Source organism: Oncorhynchus clarkii, chromosome 9 (assembly GCF_045791955.1).
Source record: "Oncorhynchus clarkii lewisi isolate Uvic-CL-2024 chromosome 9, UVic_Ocla_1.0, whole genome shotgun sequence".
Classification (NCBI taxonomy): Eukaryota; Metazoa; Chordata; class Actinopteri; order Salmoniformes; family Salmonidae; genus Oncorhynchus; species Oncorhynchus clarkii.
Window position 1 is genome coordinate 53068709 of NC_092155.1, and position 20759 is coordinate 53089467.

General features: G+C 43.8%; 1 protein-coding gene across 1 annotated transcript in view; it reads left to right on the top strand.

Annotated features, from left to right (window-relative positions):
• The window catches only part of LOC139416531 (peroxisomal biogenesis factor 14), a 106536-nt gene that overhangs the window by 69683 nt on the left and 16094 nt on the right, over nt 1-20759 (top strand). The window contains exons 5-6 of the mRNA XM_071165237.1: nt 3071-3156; nt 9179-9281. Coding sequence (XP_071021338.1) covers nt 3071-3156; nt 9179-9281 — 189 coding nt within the window. The remainder of the gene's footprint in view (nt 1-3070; nt 3157-9178; nt 9282-20759) is intronic.

The window sequence follows — 20759 nt, forward strand, 5'->3', positions numbered from 1 at the left end:
TGTTTCATACCAGGGGGTTTCACCCCAAGCAAGGCCCTGGTACAACCTATATCTTTATTACTGCATGGGTTATGAGTGCTGTCCACTGATTTACCAATGCAGAATGAAGTCCGCATAATGCTTAACCCGTATGACAATGATTCCCAATGTATTCCACCCTCATTTATTACTGCACTGTCCTTGACTCCCCCGGCATCTCATGTTTTGTAATGGAAGTGATGTTGATGGGATGGCCATGTAGTTAGGGGCTGTGGCTCGGACCATTCCATACTGTTTTTTTATTTTTTTATATCAAAATGGCTATAAGGGAAGCTGCATAATGAGGTGAGTGCCGGGGAGTCTTGTATGGGGGTCATGCCTAAAAGAGGGGGCTACCTCTCTTTGATATCCTTGTTATGGGGACGCCACACAGGGGCCTGCATCCATCTCTGTCGGAGTAATGGATCCTCTGATCTCTATTTCCAACCGGCGGAAGGACAGGAAGGCCTCCTCTGAACCCAATAAATTTGAGAGGAGATTGGAAAAACGGGGGATGGAGACTCGAGCTCCATCCATGGCTTAAGTGACCAAATAAAAAAGGAGAGATGGAGATGGTGGGAAAAGAGTATGAGGAGGAGAGAGAGGTAATGGGGGGACCTAAGAGGTGGAAGAGAGACTGGTGAATGGCGAGACCCCCCAGTTGATGCAGAGGTTTACTGGGTAGCCAGGGTCAACCATCCACGTCAAGGACTCTTCCGCCTGCCGAGAGGCACGCTATAGCGAGACGCGACGATCCACTGGAGCCATAATGTTGATGATGACTCAAATGTATGTGGTATACCATATGGACAATGGGAGAGTGATTTTGAATTTTTGATGGGAAAGGTTGCCGGTTCTTCCTGTCGTCACTGCATTTGTGTTGACGTGTGCCCTTGACCAAGGAGAGGGCCGTCCTTTTCACCTTGACGATGTACAGTAGACCAGCAGTGGTTTTTTTTACATGCAAATCACACAAGTGGCAAAGCAATAAGATCAATCAAATCCCTTGTAGAATGACACGAAAACTGGATGCTCTGATCATTTAATGTGTAATACACAGACCCGGCGCCAGAACCAATCAGTTGGACGGGAATTTCATTTCCATAGGTGGGACCAATTTTTCACGGGACCTCCTATGTGTGCACGCATCTTTTAAATGGGTGCAGGACCGGCGCACTCATTAGGGAGGATTAGGCGGCCTCCCATGGTGGCAGATTGATGAGAGCAGCATTTTCTGAGCTCCAGCAACATTATAAAACCTCACATAATTCTTCCCAAAAACAATGAACATTTCTCTCAACAAGTGGCTGGGACGCTAAATATTTATCTTGTCCATTCCCAGCGTGCCTCTCTATGGTGCTGTTGGAGAGATTCATCGCTGTACACTCCACCAACATTCCATCAAAAAAATTATCAAACGTAAATCATGTAGCAGATATAGCATATGGTAGAAAGAGCATGTGTCCTTTTCTGTAGCCTACAGGCTGGAGAGACAATGTCATGAGAAATGTTTCTATCCATACAAGTTTCTCTGATCAAATACCTAACCTCAATGGCACCCAATCAAATAAAAAATGTGATTACATGTTAACAAAAAACAGCCTATCCTAAAAACAGGACAGGTCAAAGTTAAATGGACAATATGGAATGGACACTCGGGCTACAGTCAATTTTTTTTGACAAGCTGATCATAGAAAAAAAGAAAATACTTCTGCATTTCCCGCTGTGTAAACACATTGCAAATACGCTCAGGAGTCTTTGTCACAAAGGCGGGAATGCAGGCGACGAGCTTAGGTCTGCATATTATTCCTATAGAAACGCATTGGGCTTATAGTGGACAGATTTTGGTGAGAGCGCCTCTTCCTCTCTGCTGAACCTATATCCCTGGAGAAAGCATCCGAGCGAGTGAAACAGCGCCCCTCTTTATGTAGCCCATGTATCTGATGCTGTCTGGACAGAAATAGTATTACATGCCATACTCTATTGGTCCAGACAGCATCAGATACGTGGTCTACACATACTGAGACAGAGGGGCGCTGTTTTGTTCGCTCCGATGCTTTAACTGAGATTGATGGGTCTTTCTGTCGCCGCATCTTGGTCAAATAAATTATCAATATTTTATTTGGATGGGCAAGGAGGTACGGTAGGGCGAGCCAGGTCCCCTAAGGCATGCCCATAACGCAGGCCCTGGTGATACACCTAAGTGAAATATGGTATTTACAGTCATGTCCTACGGGGTTTTAGTCTTGCTATAGAATTTGGAATTGAATGTTAGGTCAATGGTTAATCTTGATGTACTATAGATACAGGTACATGACTCCCCCAGCACACTCGCTCACCTCACCACGCACGCACGCACGCACGCACGCACACACACACACGTTTGTTGAACTAGCCTAGTTGTCCTCATCCCCTCCATTTTAAGATTTCTGTTTCCCACCTAGAAAAACATCTAGGGGAAACAACACTCTACTGGTTGTAGTTTAGGGACATTTTCAGTTGAATGTTGCTGTGATGTGGGAAATTCCACTCAGCGAAACAGCAGGCCCACCCAAATGACAGCTCAAACAATGAAACAATTACACACTTTCACTCTGTCCTCCAGAGACACACACTGTCTAGTTCCAGTCCCACAGACACACTCACCTTTCAACCCTTACAGGTTCTTCCTCTCATAGATGTTTATAGAAGCACAATCCAATATGTTTTTTTTTTGCTCTGTGATTTGATTTCTCAACCCATACACATATAACGTAAGTGTTTTGTATGGCATTGTCTTGACTTGAGAGATTACTTTTAGCTAGTTCAATGTTTTTTGGTTGGTTTGTTTTCAGAATTGATTTAACTGCAATGTTTTATTCAATTTCTGATTGGAAACATTGCAGATTTCCATCCCTGTTTTCAAGATCTTTTGGGTTTGATTTCAACTATTAAAATACTGAATTCAACCTACCATGAGTTTGTTACCTCAGTACAAGCACATGGTCTTCTCACCATGACAGGGTGTAACCGTTACTCAGGGATTTGATGTTGTGTTTTTGTCTCTCCTCAGGTCCCCGTGGCTACAGATGGAGAGACTACGGTGCCCTCACTGTCATCATGATGGGCATGGCCTTTGGCTTCCATCACCTCTACAAGGTACGCCATTTTAATTCGGTCCAGAAATGTCTCTTCCGGTAGGCTAGAAGTGAAAGCTACTGTCTGGGGGGAGCATACGCCCTGCCACTTGTTTTGGTAAACAGTTGAGAATTGGGGCTGGAGAAATGTAACCATTCTCAAATTCTTAGATGGAGCTGTGGATGCAAGGATTGACAATCCATGAGATCAAAAGTATAGTTAAACCATCTTTTGAAGATATACAATGTTTGGCTACGTTTTGTTGTGTTCTTATATGATTATGATCTTATGATTATGATCTTCAGTAATCAATGGGTAAATATCAAGAATTGAGAGGCCGTTGAACAGATTCCCAGATCCCAGACTGTACCTTTAAACATACCTACTTTAAGCACCTGTTCTGTTATCTCCTAATTGGGTGGTCATTCAGCCCTTGATTGCATTCTGTCAGCTTATTCCTTGAGTAAGCATTTATTGACATTCCGGTTGAAATCAAAGGATTTAAAGGTTGAAAGGTGGCTGATATCATATTCCATAATCTAGACTGGGCCTCAAGGTCTGCAGCGCCACTGGTTTCTTTGGCCAATCAGTGATATTAATCAATCATTTCATCAAATAATTACCAGGGAGAAAAGAACTAGCAGTATTCCGGATTTCAAGACTCTGATCTAGAGGATCTATTTCATCCAACCATTTATTTTACACAGTCCAGTGAGTTCTGTCAACGCAGTTTGCCCCAATATTACATTTATATTAGTGGGGTTTGTTGGTACATCAGTCAATTGTAACTTTGTTAGATTCTAATGCCAAACGCTCCGTACATCAGTCTTGCCTGGTTGTTAAAAGCTCATGTCTGGCTTGCCCAATCACATGATCTCATTTGAACCCCTCTTTTTAATTATATTTATTTCTGTCTCTCTCTCTCAATCATTTTTTCCTTATTGCAAAAAAAGAAAGTTGCCAGCACAGCACACAACCCTCTTTTGATATTACGCCCTCCAAAAATAATCGCCCTTGGTTTTTTATCATGCTCCAGAGCCCCTGAACATGGGCTTGGGAGGCTCCTTGTTCCTCACTGACATGAATCCCTCTGTAGCTGTTCGTATTGCTGTGAGTGGCATGTGGAAGCCATTACTCTCTTTTATAGGTGGATGAGAGTTTAGCAGTAGCCGTTACACGATGGCTGGTCATACTAGTTGTGTGTGTGTGTGTGTGTGTGTGTGTGTGTGTGTGTGTGTGTGTGTGTGTGTGTGTGTGTGTGTGTGTGTGTGTGTGTGTGTGTGTGTGTGTGTGTGTGTGTGTGTGTGTGTGTGTGTAGCTGCTGGATCACAACGCTCCCATGATGTCATGACTCTGGGGGTGTAGGGCCTGAGACTTGTTTCTTGTGGATGGCGGGTGCCATGGCAGGAGTTTGTGTAAATGGGTTCCATTCCAAATGGCACCCTATTATCCATGTAGTGCACTACTTATGACCAGGGCACATACGGCTCTGGTCAAATGTAGTGCTATTTGGGACACATCCATGGAGTTGTCTATGGAGCCAGCCCCAGCAGTACATGATCTATATGCCATAATAAATCTACTACTCTGAACCAAAGGAAATCTGAAAATAACCTTCCTTAATAGAGTACTGGGGTTTTATTCTATTTCAATATATTCTCTAATTATAGAGGTGAAATTAACAAGTACAGTAATGCTATCTGAAGACTAGTTTATCCTATATTCTGCTACATTCCTTCAAGTGACTACTTTACGCTCAAGTTCCCTTAAGCTACAGTATGTTCCATTACGATGTAATGATCACTATTCTACATTGAGCTTGTCCAGTAGCATCCATATAACATGTCTCCACTTGTAGCACTTCATGAAATTATAATCTACAGTTTTATAAAATAGTTTGGTGTCTTGTTAACTCTCCTTCTGTCTAGTTCTGTCTCTCACCCTACTACCTGTCCTCTGGCCGTCTGTCTCTCACCCTACATGTCCTGTCTGCCTCTCATCCTACCTGTCCTCTGGCCCTATCTGTCTCTCTCCCTACCTGTCCTCTGGCCCTCTCTGTCTCTCACCCTACCTGTCCTCTGGCCCTCTCTGTCTCTCACCCTACCTGTCCTCTGGCCCTCTCTGTCTCTCACCCTACCTGTCCTCTGGCCCTCTCTGTCTCTCATCCTACCTGTCCTCTGGCCCTCTCTGTCTCTCACCCTACCTGTCCTCTGGCCCTCTCTGTCTCTCACCCTACCTGTCCTCTGGCCCTCTCTGTCTCTCACCCTACCTGTCCTCTGGCCCTCTCTGTGTCTCATCCTACCTGTCCTCTGGCCATCTATCTCTCACCCTACCTGCCCCTCCTGCTCTCTATCTAGTGAGAGGCCCAGCATTATAATACAGTATGGGCTCTTCGGTTATTTTATTTTTTTCTCCATCACACCCTACCTTTCCGTACCCGCTGTCCTGCTCACTCGCTCTACTTTAAAAAATATCTCTAGCTATCTTTCTTTCTCTCTCTCTTTCTGTCTCGCACCCTCTCACACCCTACCTGTACCAGTCTCTCCTACTCTCTATCGAGCGAGAGACCCACCAGCTCGTAGCATGGGAGTTGGGATTCCCTAACGGAGCTGCGTCCTGCTGTCATGTCACAGGAGCGGAGTGCTAGCCACACCATATGCTCCGTCTGCCCATACTTTATTTATGCTATAAAGGCGCCATGTAAACACAGCCCTCCCAGTAGCCTACTTATTAATTACTCGCTGTTGACACTAATTTAATATTTTTCAACTTAAAAGTGTTTATTACTAGGACTGGCGTCACCCAGCCTCAGGTGTTGCAGGGACAACCTGGTCCTGACGGCTACTTGCTCCGTTCCAAAGAGAAAGACATTTCAGTAAATCCATCTGTGGGACTTACCTAAACATAAACTTTGAAGGTTTAAAAAATGTTATGCACAAATATCACACCCCCAAAAATGCTAACCTCCCCTGTTATTGTAATGGTGAGAGGTTAGCATGTCTTGGGGGTGTGATATTTGTGCATCTGTGACTTTGTCACTCACCATTATTTACGATTAATTCTGGACTATCCATAATCATGGTAGCATCCACATGACTATATAAGTATTTAGAAACATATTATACTCTTATTTACAATTAAAGTGACCACACAATGACAATACATTATTTCCCATGAATTTCTATTGGACACAAAATGATCTGAAACACAACCAATACAAACAGCAAATGCATCCAACAAGTTTGTAGATTCACAAGCTTGACGTAATCATTGCATTCTAGGAATATGGGACCAAATACTACTCTTTTGACTACTTTAGTGCACATAAGTAATTTTTTTCCCTAATGCTTTTGGTCCCCTTAATTGGCCGGGGGGGGGGATGTTATGTACAAAAACTGTTCACCCAATATAGATGAAAATACCCTCAAATTAAAGCTGACAGTCTGCACTTTGTATCATTTCAAATCCAGAGCCAAAACAACAACAACATTTGTCACTGTCCCAATACTTTTGGAGCTCACTATATATATTTTTTTATAATTAATAATTGGCCCCTAGGTTACCTGCCGCCCCAAATTTCAGTTCATATAAGGAAAATCTGTCTATTGAAATAGATCAATTAGGCCCTAATCTAGTCACATATACCTTTTTAAAAAATAAGTAGGGGCGTGGATTTAAAAAACAGTCTTATCTGGTGTGACCACCATTTGATCATGCAGCGCGACACATCTCCTTCACATAGAGTTGATCAGGCTGTTGATTGTGGCCTGTGGAATGTTGTCACTCTCCTCTTCAATGGCTGTGCGAAGTTGCTGGATATTAGCAGGAACTGGAACACGCTGTCTTACACATTGATCCAGAGCATCCCAAACGTGCTCAATGGGTGACATGTCTGGTTATGGAGGCTATGAAAGAACAAGGATGTTTTCAGCTTCCAGGAATTGTGTACGGATCCTTGCGACTTGGGGCTGTGTATTATCATGCTGAAACATGAGGTGATGGCTGCGGATGAATTGGCACAACAATGAGCCTCAGAATCACGGTATCTCTGTGCATTCAAATTGCCATGGACAAAATGCAATGGTGTTCTTTTTCTGTAGTTTATGCCTGCCCATACCATAACGCTACCATGGGGCATTCTGTTCACAACATTGACATCAGCAAACCGCTCGCCCACACGACGCCATACACGCTGTCTGCCCGGTACAGTTGAAACCGGGATTCAGCCATGAAGAGCATACTTCTCCTGCGTGCCAGTGGCCATCGAAGGTGAGTATTTGCCCACAGAAGTCGGTTACGACGCCAAACTGCAGTCAGGTCAAGACTGTGGTGAGGACGACGAGCACGCAGATGAGCTTCCCTGAGACAGTTTGTACAGAAGTTCTTCAGTTGTGCAAACCCACAGTTTCATCAGCTGCCCGGGTGGCTGGTCTCAGACGATCCCACAGGTGAAGAAGCTGCATGTGAAGGTCCTGGGCTGGCATGGTTACACATGCTGTTGTGATGCCGGTTGGACATACTGCCAAATTCTCTAAAACAACGTTGGAGGCGGCTTATGGTAGAGAAATTAACATTAAATTCTCTGGGAACAGCTCTGGTGGACATTCCTGCAGTTAGCATGCCAATTACACGCTCCCTCTAAACTTGAGATATCTGTGGCATTGTGTTATCTTACAAAACTGCACATTTTAGAGCATCCTTTTTATTGCACCTGTGTAATGACCATGCTGTTTAATCAGCTACTTGATATGCCACACCTGTCAGGTAGATTAAGAAATGCTGACTTAACAGGGATGTAAACAAATTTGTGAACAAAACGAGAAAAATAAGCTTTTTGTGCGTATGGAAATGTCCTGGGATCTTTTATTTCGGCTCATGAGACATGGGACCAACACTTTGCATGTTGCGCATATATTTTTGTTCAGTGTATTTGAGTATCCCTGGTCTAGAGGCCCATTTAACATGTGCATGTTTCTAGGGTTGTGTTCATTCACCAAATGAAATAAAACAGACTGAAACAGGGAGGGACTAGCTAGACTTGTTCAATGCTTTTCATCGTCTGTTGCCAAACGTTTTATAACGTTGTGTAGTCTAATAATGAAGCCAACCTATGACTGTCATCGACACAGTCAGCCTTCTGATGTCTCATCTGGCCACCACATTCACATTGGATCACAAAGATTTGTCTAAACTAGCAATGAAACACAGTACCAGTCAAACGTTTGGACACACCTACTCATTCCAGGGTTTTTCTTTATTTTTTACTATATACATACAAACTATGAAATAACACATATGGAATAATTTAGTAACCAATTTCTTATTTTTTAAACAAAATATATTTAATATTTGAGATTCTTCAAAGTAGCCACCCTTTACCTTGATGACAGCTTTGCACACTTTTTGTTTAACCCTTTCTTTGGTTACTACATGATTCTATATGTGTTATTTCATAGTGTTGAGGTCTTCACTATTATTCTACAATGTAGAAAATAGTACAAATAAAGAAAAACCCTGGAATGAGTAGGTGTGTCCAAACTTTTGAATGGTACTGTACATGTGCTATCGCTCAATTCAATAATGTCTTTCGATATTAAAACAGTGGTGAGAAATTAATATTCTGGGTATACTGTAGGTTTTTTTCTGTCACTTTGTCAGATGTTACCTCCTCCCCTCAGTATCCTTTTCCACACCAATAGTTGAATTTCCTTAAGCAGTCTGCAGTTAATTTGTTTATTGATTCCTTTTTTCAGGTGAAAATCTGAATCTACAACATTGACCTTTAGACAGTTTAGGCCACACTGTGATAACATAAGACGTTGACTTTGTCCATTCAGAGTTGAAACTGCTTAACATGCCTCCCCCTGCCTCTCAATCTGTGTAACAAATGGCTCCCTATATGGTGCACTACTTTTGTCTAGAACCCCCCTGGGTCCTGGTCAAAAGTAGTGCGCTATATAGGGAATAGGGTTCCATTTAGAACACACCCTTTCTCTCCCTTCCTGGCAAGAAGTGTAATAGCATGTCATGTTTTTAATTGCAGAAATACATCCTTCCCCTCATTATGGGCAGCAAAGAGGACAAGAAGCATCTGCAGAGAATCGAGAGCAACATCGCCGAGATGAGTGGCACGCTGACACAGACAGGTGAAGATTAATATCTTCATCACTTCTCCCTCCCTCCTTAACATTTTCCGTCATTTATCTGTCGCCAAAATCGCCGCCGCGTGTTTTTAACAAACGACTCTGCTGTCATTTTGCTTTAATTTGAAATTGCTTGTTTACTGTCAGGCTCGGCCTCAATTAATTACGTTTCGCTGAAAAGCTCTTAACCTCAGAATATTAATGAGGGGTTGGGAAATGACAACTTTTTTTTGTCACTCCCTACCTCCCTCCTTCCCACCCACCCTCTTTCTCTCTCTATACCGCTGTCTCGCCCTCTGTCTCTCTCTCTCTCTCTCGGTGGTGAGAAAGTTCATTTTAATTTTGCACTGGGAAGTGTGATGCTTGGCGGCTGGTCTCAGCGCAGGGCCTAGTGATTAAGTGTGCAGTGACAGGTGCGTCTCCCATGTTGGACAGGTGAGGAATCTCAACCTGGCTGTCAGAAACTGAGTGTGAGAGTGAGAGAACGTTGGGGGGAGGGAAGAAAGAGATGCATCCCTCGCTCGGCGTCAGTGTAATTAAACATGGTGGGAAGAAGCGTGAACGAGGGACACCTCAGAGAGCAACTTTTGTCTTATTAGCGTAGCGTTGTTCAACTCTGGGCTGTTTTTTCCCCGTCTCTTTTAATTTGAGCGAGATGGATCTCTTGGTTTGAGACAGAAGAGTTGATCACACTTAGTGAAATAGTCCTGTAAGAGGTATGCGGTTGAATCATGAGAAGAGGAGATACTGATGAATCAAAAGCATAGTAGAAGCTATACCCACACAGGGCATAAGTATGTTGAACCAACCTATCAACCTCATGTCATTTATTGTCAACGTACTGACATTGAACATCAATGGATTTTTGGGTTGAAAAAATGCAAGTTGTCACGTGCATGTTCAACCACAAATCAACAACAAGATTTCAAGGGTATGTTTATTTCAAGTAGAGTTCACGTTTGCTGACAATTCAATTAACCCTTTACCAGGGCTCTACAGTGCAACTATTTTACTTGCATATTCACCTAAAAAAAAGTTATCTGAAATAAAATAATTAACAAACCTGTTTCAAAAACTAAAACTATACTGAAACTATTAACTTTGACTCCAAAACTAACTACAATAAAAAACATGATGTTGTAATGTTTTTTTGGGGGGTGGGGGGGTCAAATGGGTTTTTCAATGGGGTTCTCCAGCTTCTGAATCTGGCTGGTCACATTGAGATTGACTTTATCATTTAAAGGTAGACTCAGCCAGATGACGTTACCACAAGCATCACCGTAGATGTTGTCCGCATTTTATTGGTAAGGTTAAAGTATCCGAATGTAGACAGAAGTCCAAGAGTGAAGTCGGGGTGTGTGCATCTGCTACAGCCAAAAGTAAGACACTAATGTGGTTTTCCAACAGCAAGGCTCAGATCAACATGGCAGTGTTGCCATTGTTTAAAACCTGGGTTCAAATCATATTTCAATTACTTCCAAATACATTCAAAGAAAGTATTCCGATTTATATTTTATCTGACTTTTAATGTATATGAAAATAATCAAAAACACTGACTCAAATACACTCCCATGCATTTAAAAGTACTTGAAAATTCTCAAATACACAGAAAAAGTATTTTAAATACCAGATACTCAAATACACATGTATTTGAACCCAGGTCTGCATTGTTTATAAAAATGTTTTCTTTGTAATGTCTGTCGAAACTTTGCATCTGTGCTCCTAGAGTGTGCGTCTCTTCTTTATTTTTTAAGTGTTCCACTCCGCTAGCTAGCACCTCGCCTAAATAGGTGTGCGTTTCTTTCACAATGTCGAAATAAACATGTACTGTATCTAACACCCATATCACACACTCACAAACTGAAATCATAATATAATCCCAGCTACCACATTTGGTTCCTTTGAAGTTGTTGTAACGCAAGTTTTTGGTTTCCCATTGGTTCTGGGAACGAAGCCTTAAGTTTGCTGACTGTTAAAAATGAACGTTTGTTTTAATACGTTCTGGGAAACAAAAGGGATTTCTCCTGCTCTGGGAACCTTTATTTTTAGGTTGCAGGGAGGTTCTAAGAGCAAAAATGATAGGTTAGTTGAAGGTATTTAAATAACGATCTGAGAACATGGTTCAATAAGACTTTGAGTAACACCATTAGCTTAGTTTGGGTTCACTGTTTGAACTCCAAGCACAGATAGGACACATGGAAATTCATTTTCTTAGGCATTAATCATGCAGACACATTTTATTTTTTATTGTGGCACAGTGTCAGTGACATTCAAACCTATGATATTTTCTTTATGCATAGAATTAGTCAACTGTGCCACCAGGATGGAGCTAGTATGCAATGTACGTTTTTTGTACACATGAAAAGCTGTTAATTTTAGTTTATTGAAACAGACCACATTTCAAAGCAAACAAGCACTCGTTAAGATCAGGTTTGGCCAATTAGTTTGTTATGGAAAGTTGTCTTAATGTTCTGAGAAACCTGCAGAAACGTACTGAAATTCCCACAGAAAAACATAGTTTCTTAACTTTCTGAAAACATGCCTTTAAATAGAACCATGGGGAAAGCTTTTGAAAGGTTATGCTGAAGTACTGAAATTCCCACCTATGAAATATATGGTTCTCACAAAATTATGTGCTTGCTGGGTATCCTGCACAAAATAACCATAGGACAACTACACTCTCACCAATCTCTAAGAAACATATGGTTCTCAGAATGTTATATGCTAGCTGGGATTTGTGTACCTCACTTAGTGAGAGAGGGCCTCAAATATCACATGTACACTACGTGACCAAAAGTATGTGGACACCTGCTTGCCGAACATCTCATTACAAAATCATGGGCATTAATATGGAGTTGGTCCACTCTTTGCTGCTGTGTAACAGCCTCCACTCTTCTGGAAAGGATTTCCACTAGATGTTGAAACATTGCTGCGGGGACTTGTTTCCATTCAGCCACGAGAGCATTAGTGAGGTTGGGCATTGATGTTGGGCGATTAGGCTTAGCTCGCAGTTGGCATTCCAATTCATCCCAAAGGTGTTCGATGGGGTTGAGGTCAGGGCTTGGTTCAGGCCAGTCAAGTTCTTCCACACCGATCTTGACAAACCATTTCTTTATGGACTTTGCTTTGTGCTCAGGGCATTGTCCTGCTGAAACAGGAAAGGGCCTTCACCAAACTGTTGCCACAAAGTTGGAAGTGCATAAACGTCTAGAATGTCATTGTATGCTGTAGCGTTAAGATTTCCCACTGGAACTAAGGGGCCTAACCTGAACCATGAAAAACAGCCCCAGACCATTATTCCTCCTCCACAAAACTTTACAGTTGTCACTTCATTGGGGCAGGTAGCGATCTCCTGGCATCCTGAGCCGTTGTTTTTCGTAGACGTTTCTACTTCACAATAACAGCACATACAGTTGACCGGGGCAGCTCTAGCAGGGCAGAAATTTGAAAAACTGACTTGTTGGAAAGGGGGCATCCTATGACATTGCCATGTTGAATGTCATTGAGCTCTTCAGTAAGTCCATTCTTCTGCCAATGTTCTATGGAGATTGCATGGCTGTGTGCCTGTCAGCAACCGTTGTGGCTGAAATAGCTGAATGGAGGAAGTTTGGAACCACCGCCCAGGCAAACTGAGCAATTGGGAGAGACTGGTCTTGGTCAGGGAAGTGATCAAGAAACCGATGGTCCCTCTGACAGAGCTCCAGAGTTCCTCTGTGGAGATGGGAGAACCTTCCAGAAGGACAACCGTCATTTAAAGGGCTCCCAAGTGGCACATCGGTCTAAGGCACTGCATCTGAGTGCAAGAGGCGTCACTACAGTCCCTGGTTCAAATCCAGGCTAAATCACATTGTGTTTGGGAGCCCCATAATTCCCATAGGAATTTGTTCTTAACTGACTTGCCTAGTTAAATAAATCAAATCTGTGCAGCACTCCACCAATCAGGCCAGATGGAAGCCACTCCTCAGTAAAAGGCACAAGACAGCCCGCTTGGAGTTTGCCTAAAGGCACCAAAAGGACTCTCAGTCCATGAGAAACAAGATTCTCTGGTCTGATGAAACTAAGATTAAACTATTTGGCCTGAATGCCAAGCTTCACGCCTGGAGGAAACCTGGCACCATCCCTATGGTGAAGCGTGGTGGCAGCATCATGTTGTGGAGATATTTTTCAGCGGCAGTCACTGGGAGACTAGTCAGGATCGACAGATTCCAGATATCCTTTGTGCAAGCACTTCCAAGAGTTCATGAACAGTGAGCCTGGTGAAATTTTTGGGGAGCGCATCGTCAGTAGTGTACCTTTGGTTCCTAGGGTGTTTCGGCCTTTCACACTATACACCCTCCCCAAAGGCGGCCAGCGACAGGGTGATCAATCCTACGCTTGCGTCCCATTCCCAATTAGTCATAGGAGTTGCCTTGTTGTTGATAGCCAACATCCCATGGGACTATGCATGGCAGGGGTGTCCTCCTCCCTGAGTCGAGCATTGTTGACCGCATACCTCCTGGCCCTCTCACTTCGGGGCCCAGCTGGGGTCTTTCCTCTTCATCTTCCTCTGCTGCCTTCTGCCGCCTCCGATACAGCTTTGATTGCCGAACGCTGGCTCTGGCCCTTAATTCCCAGGTCTCTAGGCAGTCTGGTTGTAGATGTTGCCACACAACCTCTGCAGCCCACCTCCACTGGTCGGACTTCTGTGTTCCAGCCATGATGCCGTGCTTCGGCAGCTAGATCGGCATAGCGCAGATGTTTTCGCTCATAAGCCTCATCTACTGAGTCCTCCCAGGGTACTGTGAGCTCAATGATGAAGACCTTCTTGAGCGAACGGGACCAGAGCACCATGTCAGGTCTTAGGGTGGTGGTTGTGATCCCCGGAGGAAACACAAGTTGCCGGCCAATGTCAGCTAGCATTTTCCAGTTGCGGGCCAAGCACAGCTGGTCTCGCTCTAATGGTGTAGAGCCGCTCTTCGGTGGTTTAGCCCCATCGCGGACAAAGGTTGTCCGTAAGTGGTGTGATGCTGCTGGGGGTGGTAGGGAGTTGGTGGCAGCTCGCTTGTCCTCCAGGGCGGACGCAAGGTTTTTAAGGACTTGGTTGTGACGCCAAGTGTAGCGTCCTTGGGTGAGGCTTGTTTTACACCCTGTGAGAATGTGCCTGAGGTTGGCTGGCATGGAACAGAGGGCACAGTCCGGTTCTTCACCATACCATTGGTGAAGATTAACTGGTGTTGGAAGGACGTCATATGTTGCTCTGATGGAAAAGCTCAACCGCCTCGCTTCCATGGCCCACATATCCTTCCAGCTGATCTTCCTCTTCTCCACACTGTCCCATCGAGTCCACTGTCCCTGTTTGGCAAGAGAGACTGCCTTGGCCCACCTTGCAGCCTCCTCCTGATGGCGTACTTCCTGCACTACCATCTTCCGCCGCTCTGGTGCAGTGGCCTTACTCCAGGCAGCACGGCTAGTTAGCCTAAGGCCTCCTTGAATGGAGTGCTCATGACGGTCAGACTGGGGGGTGACGGTTCACTTTCCAACAAGACAACGACCCTAAGCAAACAGCCAAGATAACGCAAGGGTAGCTTTGGGACAAGTCTCTGAATGCCCTTGTGACCCAGCCAGAGCCCGGATTTGAACCCGATCGAACACCTCTGGAGAGACCTGAAAATACCTGTGCAGCTACGCTCCCCATCCAACCTGACAGAGCTTGGGGGGATCTGCAGAGAAGAATGGGAGAAACTCCCCAAATACAGATGTGCCAAGCTTGTAGCGTCATACCCCTCAAGACTCAAGGCTTTAATTGCTGTCAAAGGTGCTTCAACAAAGTAATGAGTAAAGGGTCTGAATACTTATGTAAATGTGATATTTCAGTTTTTTTTTATTTTATAAATGTGCAAAAAATTATAGACAGTTTTTGCTTTGCCATTATTGAGGATTGTCTATAGATTAATGAGGGGAAAAAACAATTTAATACATTTTAGAATAAGGCTGTAACGATATATGGTTTCCAGTTTGCATAAAGTTCCTTGATGTCCATCTTGGTATCCGCTTGCGGGGGGATATACACGGCTGTGATGATAACCGAGGAGATTTCTCTTGGGAGATAATACGGTCGCCATTTGATTGTGAGGAATTCTGGGTCAGGTGAACAAAAGGAATTGAGTTCTTGTATGTTGTTATAATTACACCATGAGTCATTAATCATGAAACATACACCCACTCCCTTCTTCTTACCGGAAAAATGTTTGTTCTTGTCGGCGCGATGCACTGAAAATCCTGTTGGCTGTACGGACTCTGACAGCATGTCCCTAGCTAGCCATGTATCTGTGAAACAGAGTATGTTACAATCTCGGATATCTCTTTGGAAAGCAACTCTTGCCCTAATTTCGTTGACTTTGTTTACTAGGGACCGCTCCGGTACCTTCTTCTTCCACGCCGTTGTTTTCGGTCAGCCTCTGGAATCAGTTCAAATGCCCTGGGAGGTGAAGACAAGGATCCGCTTTGGGAAAGTCGTATTCTTGGTCATTGTGCTCTGAGAGTTGTCTCTCTGATTTCCAATAGTTCTTCCCGGCTGTATGTAATAACCCTTAAGGTTTTCTCAGCTAACAATGTAAGAAATAATACATTAAAAAAAGATCGGCGCCATCTTACAATATACAAACGAAATATATATATTTTTTATAAAACTTACACTGTTTTATTTATTTAGTTTATCTGAAAACAAACTGAAACTAAACTGAATTTCAAATAAAAATCTTAAAATTAATAGAAATAAAAACTGATAGAAAAACACACTATAACAACCTTGCTGCTGACATGCAGTTGGGATTGTATTAACATAAGTAACAATAGTTTTTGAGTGGATTATCCCTTTAATTTTCTAAATGCCAGTCCTTCAGCAATGGTACATTGTTAATATGACAAACTCTTCTTGCAGAGTGATGCCAAGCAGCTAGTTAGTTTTCTATCATCTAACAATGATCACAAGTCGTGGCTGAACGACAACACGGATAATATAGAGCTGGCTGGATTTTCCATGCATCGGCAGGACAGAGAAGCTACATCTGGTAAGACGAGGGGCGGGGGTGTGTGTCAGATGATGCGGATGCTACACTGCAGGACTGTTTTGCTAGCACAGATGAGAATATGTTCCGGGATTCATCCAGTGGCATTGAGGAGTATACCACCTCAGTCATCGGCTTCATCAATAAGTGCATTGACGACGTCGTCCCCACAGTGACCGTATGTACACATCCCAACCAGAAGCCATGGATTACAGGCAACATCCGCAAGCTAAAGCCTAGAGCTGCTGCTTTCAAGGAGAGGGACACTAATAAGAAATCCTGCTTCGCTCTTAGATGAACCATCAAACATGCAAAGCGTCAAAACAGGATTAATATTGATTCCTACTACACCGTCTCTGACTCTCGTCGGATGTGCCAGGGCTCTAAAACTATTACAGACTACAAAGGGAAACCTTGCCGCGAGCTTCCCAGTGATGCGAGCCTACTAGACCAGCTAAATGCCTTTTTATGCTCGCTTTGAGGCAAGCAACGCTGAAGCATGCATGAGAGCACCAGCTGTTCCGGATGACTATGTGATAACGCTCTTGGTAGCCGATTTGAGCAAGACCTTTAAATAGGTCAGCATTTACAAAGCCGCGGGGCCAGACAGATTACCGGGACTTTTCAACCTCTCCCTGACCGAGTCTGTAATACCTACATGTTTCAAGCAGACCACCATAGTCCCTGTGCCCAAGGAAGCGAAGGTAACCTGCCTAAATGATTACCGTCCCGTTGCACTCACGTTGGTCGCCATTAAGTCTTTGAAAGGTTGATCATAGCTCACCAAAACCGCATCATCCCGGATACCCTATACCCACTCCAATTCGCATACCACCTCAACAGATCCATAGATGACGCAATCTCAATCACACTCCACACTGCCCTTTCTCACCTGGACAAAAGGATCACCTATGTGAGAATGCTGTTCATTGACTACAGCTTAGCTTCTTGCTCCTACTTGAGACGCAGACGTCTCAAGTAGGCACCTGGAAATGCAAATGCGCTACGCTAAATGCTAAATGTACTCGTTAAAACTCAAACGTTCATTAAAATATACATGCAGGGTATTGAATTAAAGCTACACTCGTTGTGAATCTAGCCAACAAGTCAGATTTTTAAAATGCTTTTCGGCGAAAGCATGATAAGCTATTATCTGATAGCATGCAACACCCCAAAATGCCTGAAGGCGACGTAAACAAAAGAATTAGCGTAGCCGGCGCTACACAAAAACGCAGAAATAAAATATAAAACATTCATTACCTTTGATGATATTCTTTGTTGGCACTCCTATATGTCCCATAAACATCACAAATTGGTATTTTTCCCGATTAAATCCGTCCATGAATGCCCAAAATATCCATTTGTATAGCCTGTCTGCATCACGAAAAAAGCTCTCTTCCAACACGCAACGTCATGTTTAAAAATTATATAAGTTGCCTATATTCTTTGACAAAACACTTCAACCCTATTTTATAACCCAACTTTAGGTATTTGTAAACGTTAATAAGCGATCAAATTGATCACTGGGCGATCTGTATTCAATAGCAGCTACAAAAGAAAACACTGTCCATTTTTCAATCTTCCAAAATCGATTGAGGTAGGCTGGATGGAATCACGGATCTATTTGTAATGTCTCAAAGGATTTTTGTCAATGAAAATGACGTTTTTGGCGACATCGTGTGGAAGCTGTAGGAATTGCATCCGTCTCCATATTAAATTTGGTTTCCTTTAAATAATCCATGAAAGGGGAGCATGGATACTTTTTTCAGATTTCAGTGACCAGTTTTTCTTGCGCTTTTCGATGAAACACACGCTCTGTTATAGTCACAGCCGTGATTTAACCAGTTTTAGAAACTTCAGAGTGTTTTCTATCCACACATACTAATCATATGCATATACTATATTCCTGGCATGAGTAGCAGGACGCTGAAATGTTGCGCGATTTTTTACAGAATGTTCGAAAAAGGAGGGGGTAGGATAAAGAGGTTAGCGTTCAACACCATAGTACCCACAAAGCTCATCACTAAGCTAAGGACCCTGGGACTAAACGCCTCCCTCTGCAACTGGATCCTGGACTTCCTGACGGCCCCCCCAGGTGGTAAGGGTAGGCAACAACACATCTGCCAAGTTGATCCTCAACACTGGGCCCCCTCAGGGGTGCATGCTTAGTCCCCTCCTGTACTCCCTCTTCACCCATGACTGCATGGCCAAACGACTCCAACACCATCATTAAGTCTGCTGATGACACAACAGTGGTAGGCCTGATTACCGACAACGATGAGACAACCTATAGGGAGGATGTCAGAGACCTGGCAGAGTGTTGCCAGGACAACAACCTTTCCGTCAATGTGAGCAAGACAAAGGACTGCAAGTCGTGGACCACAGGAAAAGGCGGGGCTGTAGTAGAGCCGGTTGAGAGCTTCATGTTCCTCAGTGTCCACATCACCAACAAACTTTCATGGTCCAAACACACCAAGACAGTTGTGAAGAGAGCACGACAACACCTTTTCCCCCTCAGGAGACTGAAAATATTTATCATGGGTCCCCAGATCTTCCAAATGTTCTACAGCTGCACCATCGAGAGCATCCTGACGAATTTCATCACCGCCTGGTATGGCACCTGCTCTGCATCTGACCGCAAGGCACTACAGAGGGTAGTGTGTACGGCCCAGTATATCACTGGGGCCAAGCTTCCTGCCATCCAGGACCAATATACTAGGCGGTATCAGAGGAAAGCCCAAAAAATTGTCAAAAACTCAGATCACCCATAGACTGTTCTCTCTGCTACTGCACGGCAAGCGGTACCGGAGTGCCAAGTCTTGGACCAAAAGGCTCCTTTAACAGCTTCTACCCCCAAGCCATAAGACTGCTGAACAATTCATCAAATTAATCAAATGGCAAATGTTTCATTAGCTGAAATAAAATATCCCAGATTTTGTGCATACCTTTGTTTACATCCTTGTTAGTGAGCATTTCTTATTTGCCAAGATAATCCATCCACCTGACAGGTGTGGCATATCAAGAAGCTGATTTAAACAGCATGATCATTCCACAGGTGCAGCTTGTGCTGGGGTCAATCAAATGTGAGGTTTTGTCATACAACACAATGCCACAGATGTCTTCAGTTTTGAGGGAGTGTACAATTGGCATGCTGATTGCAGGAATGTCCACCAGAGCTGTTCCAGAGAATTTTAGAGAATTTGTCAGTACGTCCAACCGGCCTTACAATCGCCGACCACGTGTAACTACGCCAGCACAGGACATCCAAATCCAGCTTCCTCACTTGTGGGATTGTCTGAGACCAGCCATCCGGACAGATGATGAAACTGAGGAGTATTTCTGTCTATAATAAAGCCCTTTTGTGGCGAGAATCTATGCCCTCCCAGGCCCACCCATGGCTGAGCCCCTGCCCAGTTGTGAAATCCATAGATCAGGGCCTAATTAATTGATTTCAATTGATTGATTTCCTTTGTAATGAGTTACAGTACATATAATCTTTGAAATTCTTGCAAGTTGCTTTCATATTTCTGTTCAGTATAAACTCAGCAAAAAAAGACCCTGTCTTTCAAACATAATTCGTAAAATCCAAATAACTTCACAGATCTTCATTGTAAAGGGTTTAAACACTGTTTCCCATGCTTGTTAAATGAACCCTAAACAATTAATGAACATGAGCACCTGTGGAATTAAGACACTAACAGCGTACAGACGGTAGGCAATTAAAGTCACAGTTATGAAAACGTAGGACACTAAAGAGGCCTTTCTACTGACTCTAAAAAACACCAAAAGAAAGATGCCTAGGGTCCCTACTCATCTGCGTGAACGTGCCTTAGGCATGCTGCAAAGAGGCATGAGGACTGCAAATTTGGCTAGGGCAATAAATTGCAATGTCCGTACTGTGAAACGCCTAAGACAGCTCTACAGGGAGACAGGACGGACAGCTGATCGTCCTCGCAGTGGCAGACCACGTGTAACAACACCTGCACAGGATCGGTACATCCGAACATCACACCTGGGGGACAGGTACAGGATGGCAACAACAACTACCCGAGTTACACCAGGGATGCACAATCCCTCCATCAGTGCTCAGACTGTCCGCAATAGGCTGAGAGAGGCTGGACTGAGGGCTTGTAGGCCGGTTTTAAGGCAGGTCCTCACTAGACATCACCGGCAACAACATCGCCTATGGGCACAAACCGACCTTCGCTGCACCAGACAGGACTGGCAAAAAGTGCTCTTCACTGGTGAGTTGCGGTTTTGTCTCACTCATGGTGATGGTTGGATTCGCGTTTATCTTCGAAGTAATGAGTGTTACACCGAGGCCTATACTCTGGAGCGAGATCGATTTGAAGGTGGAGGGTCCGTCATGGTCTGGGGTGGTGTGTCACAGCATCATCGGACTGAGCTTGTTGTCATTGCAGGCAATCTCAACGCT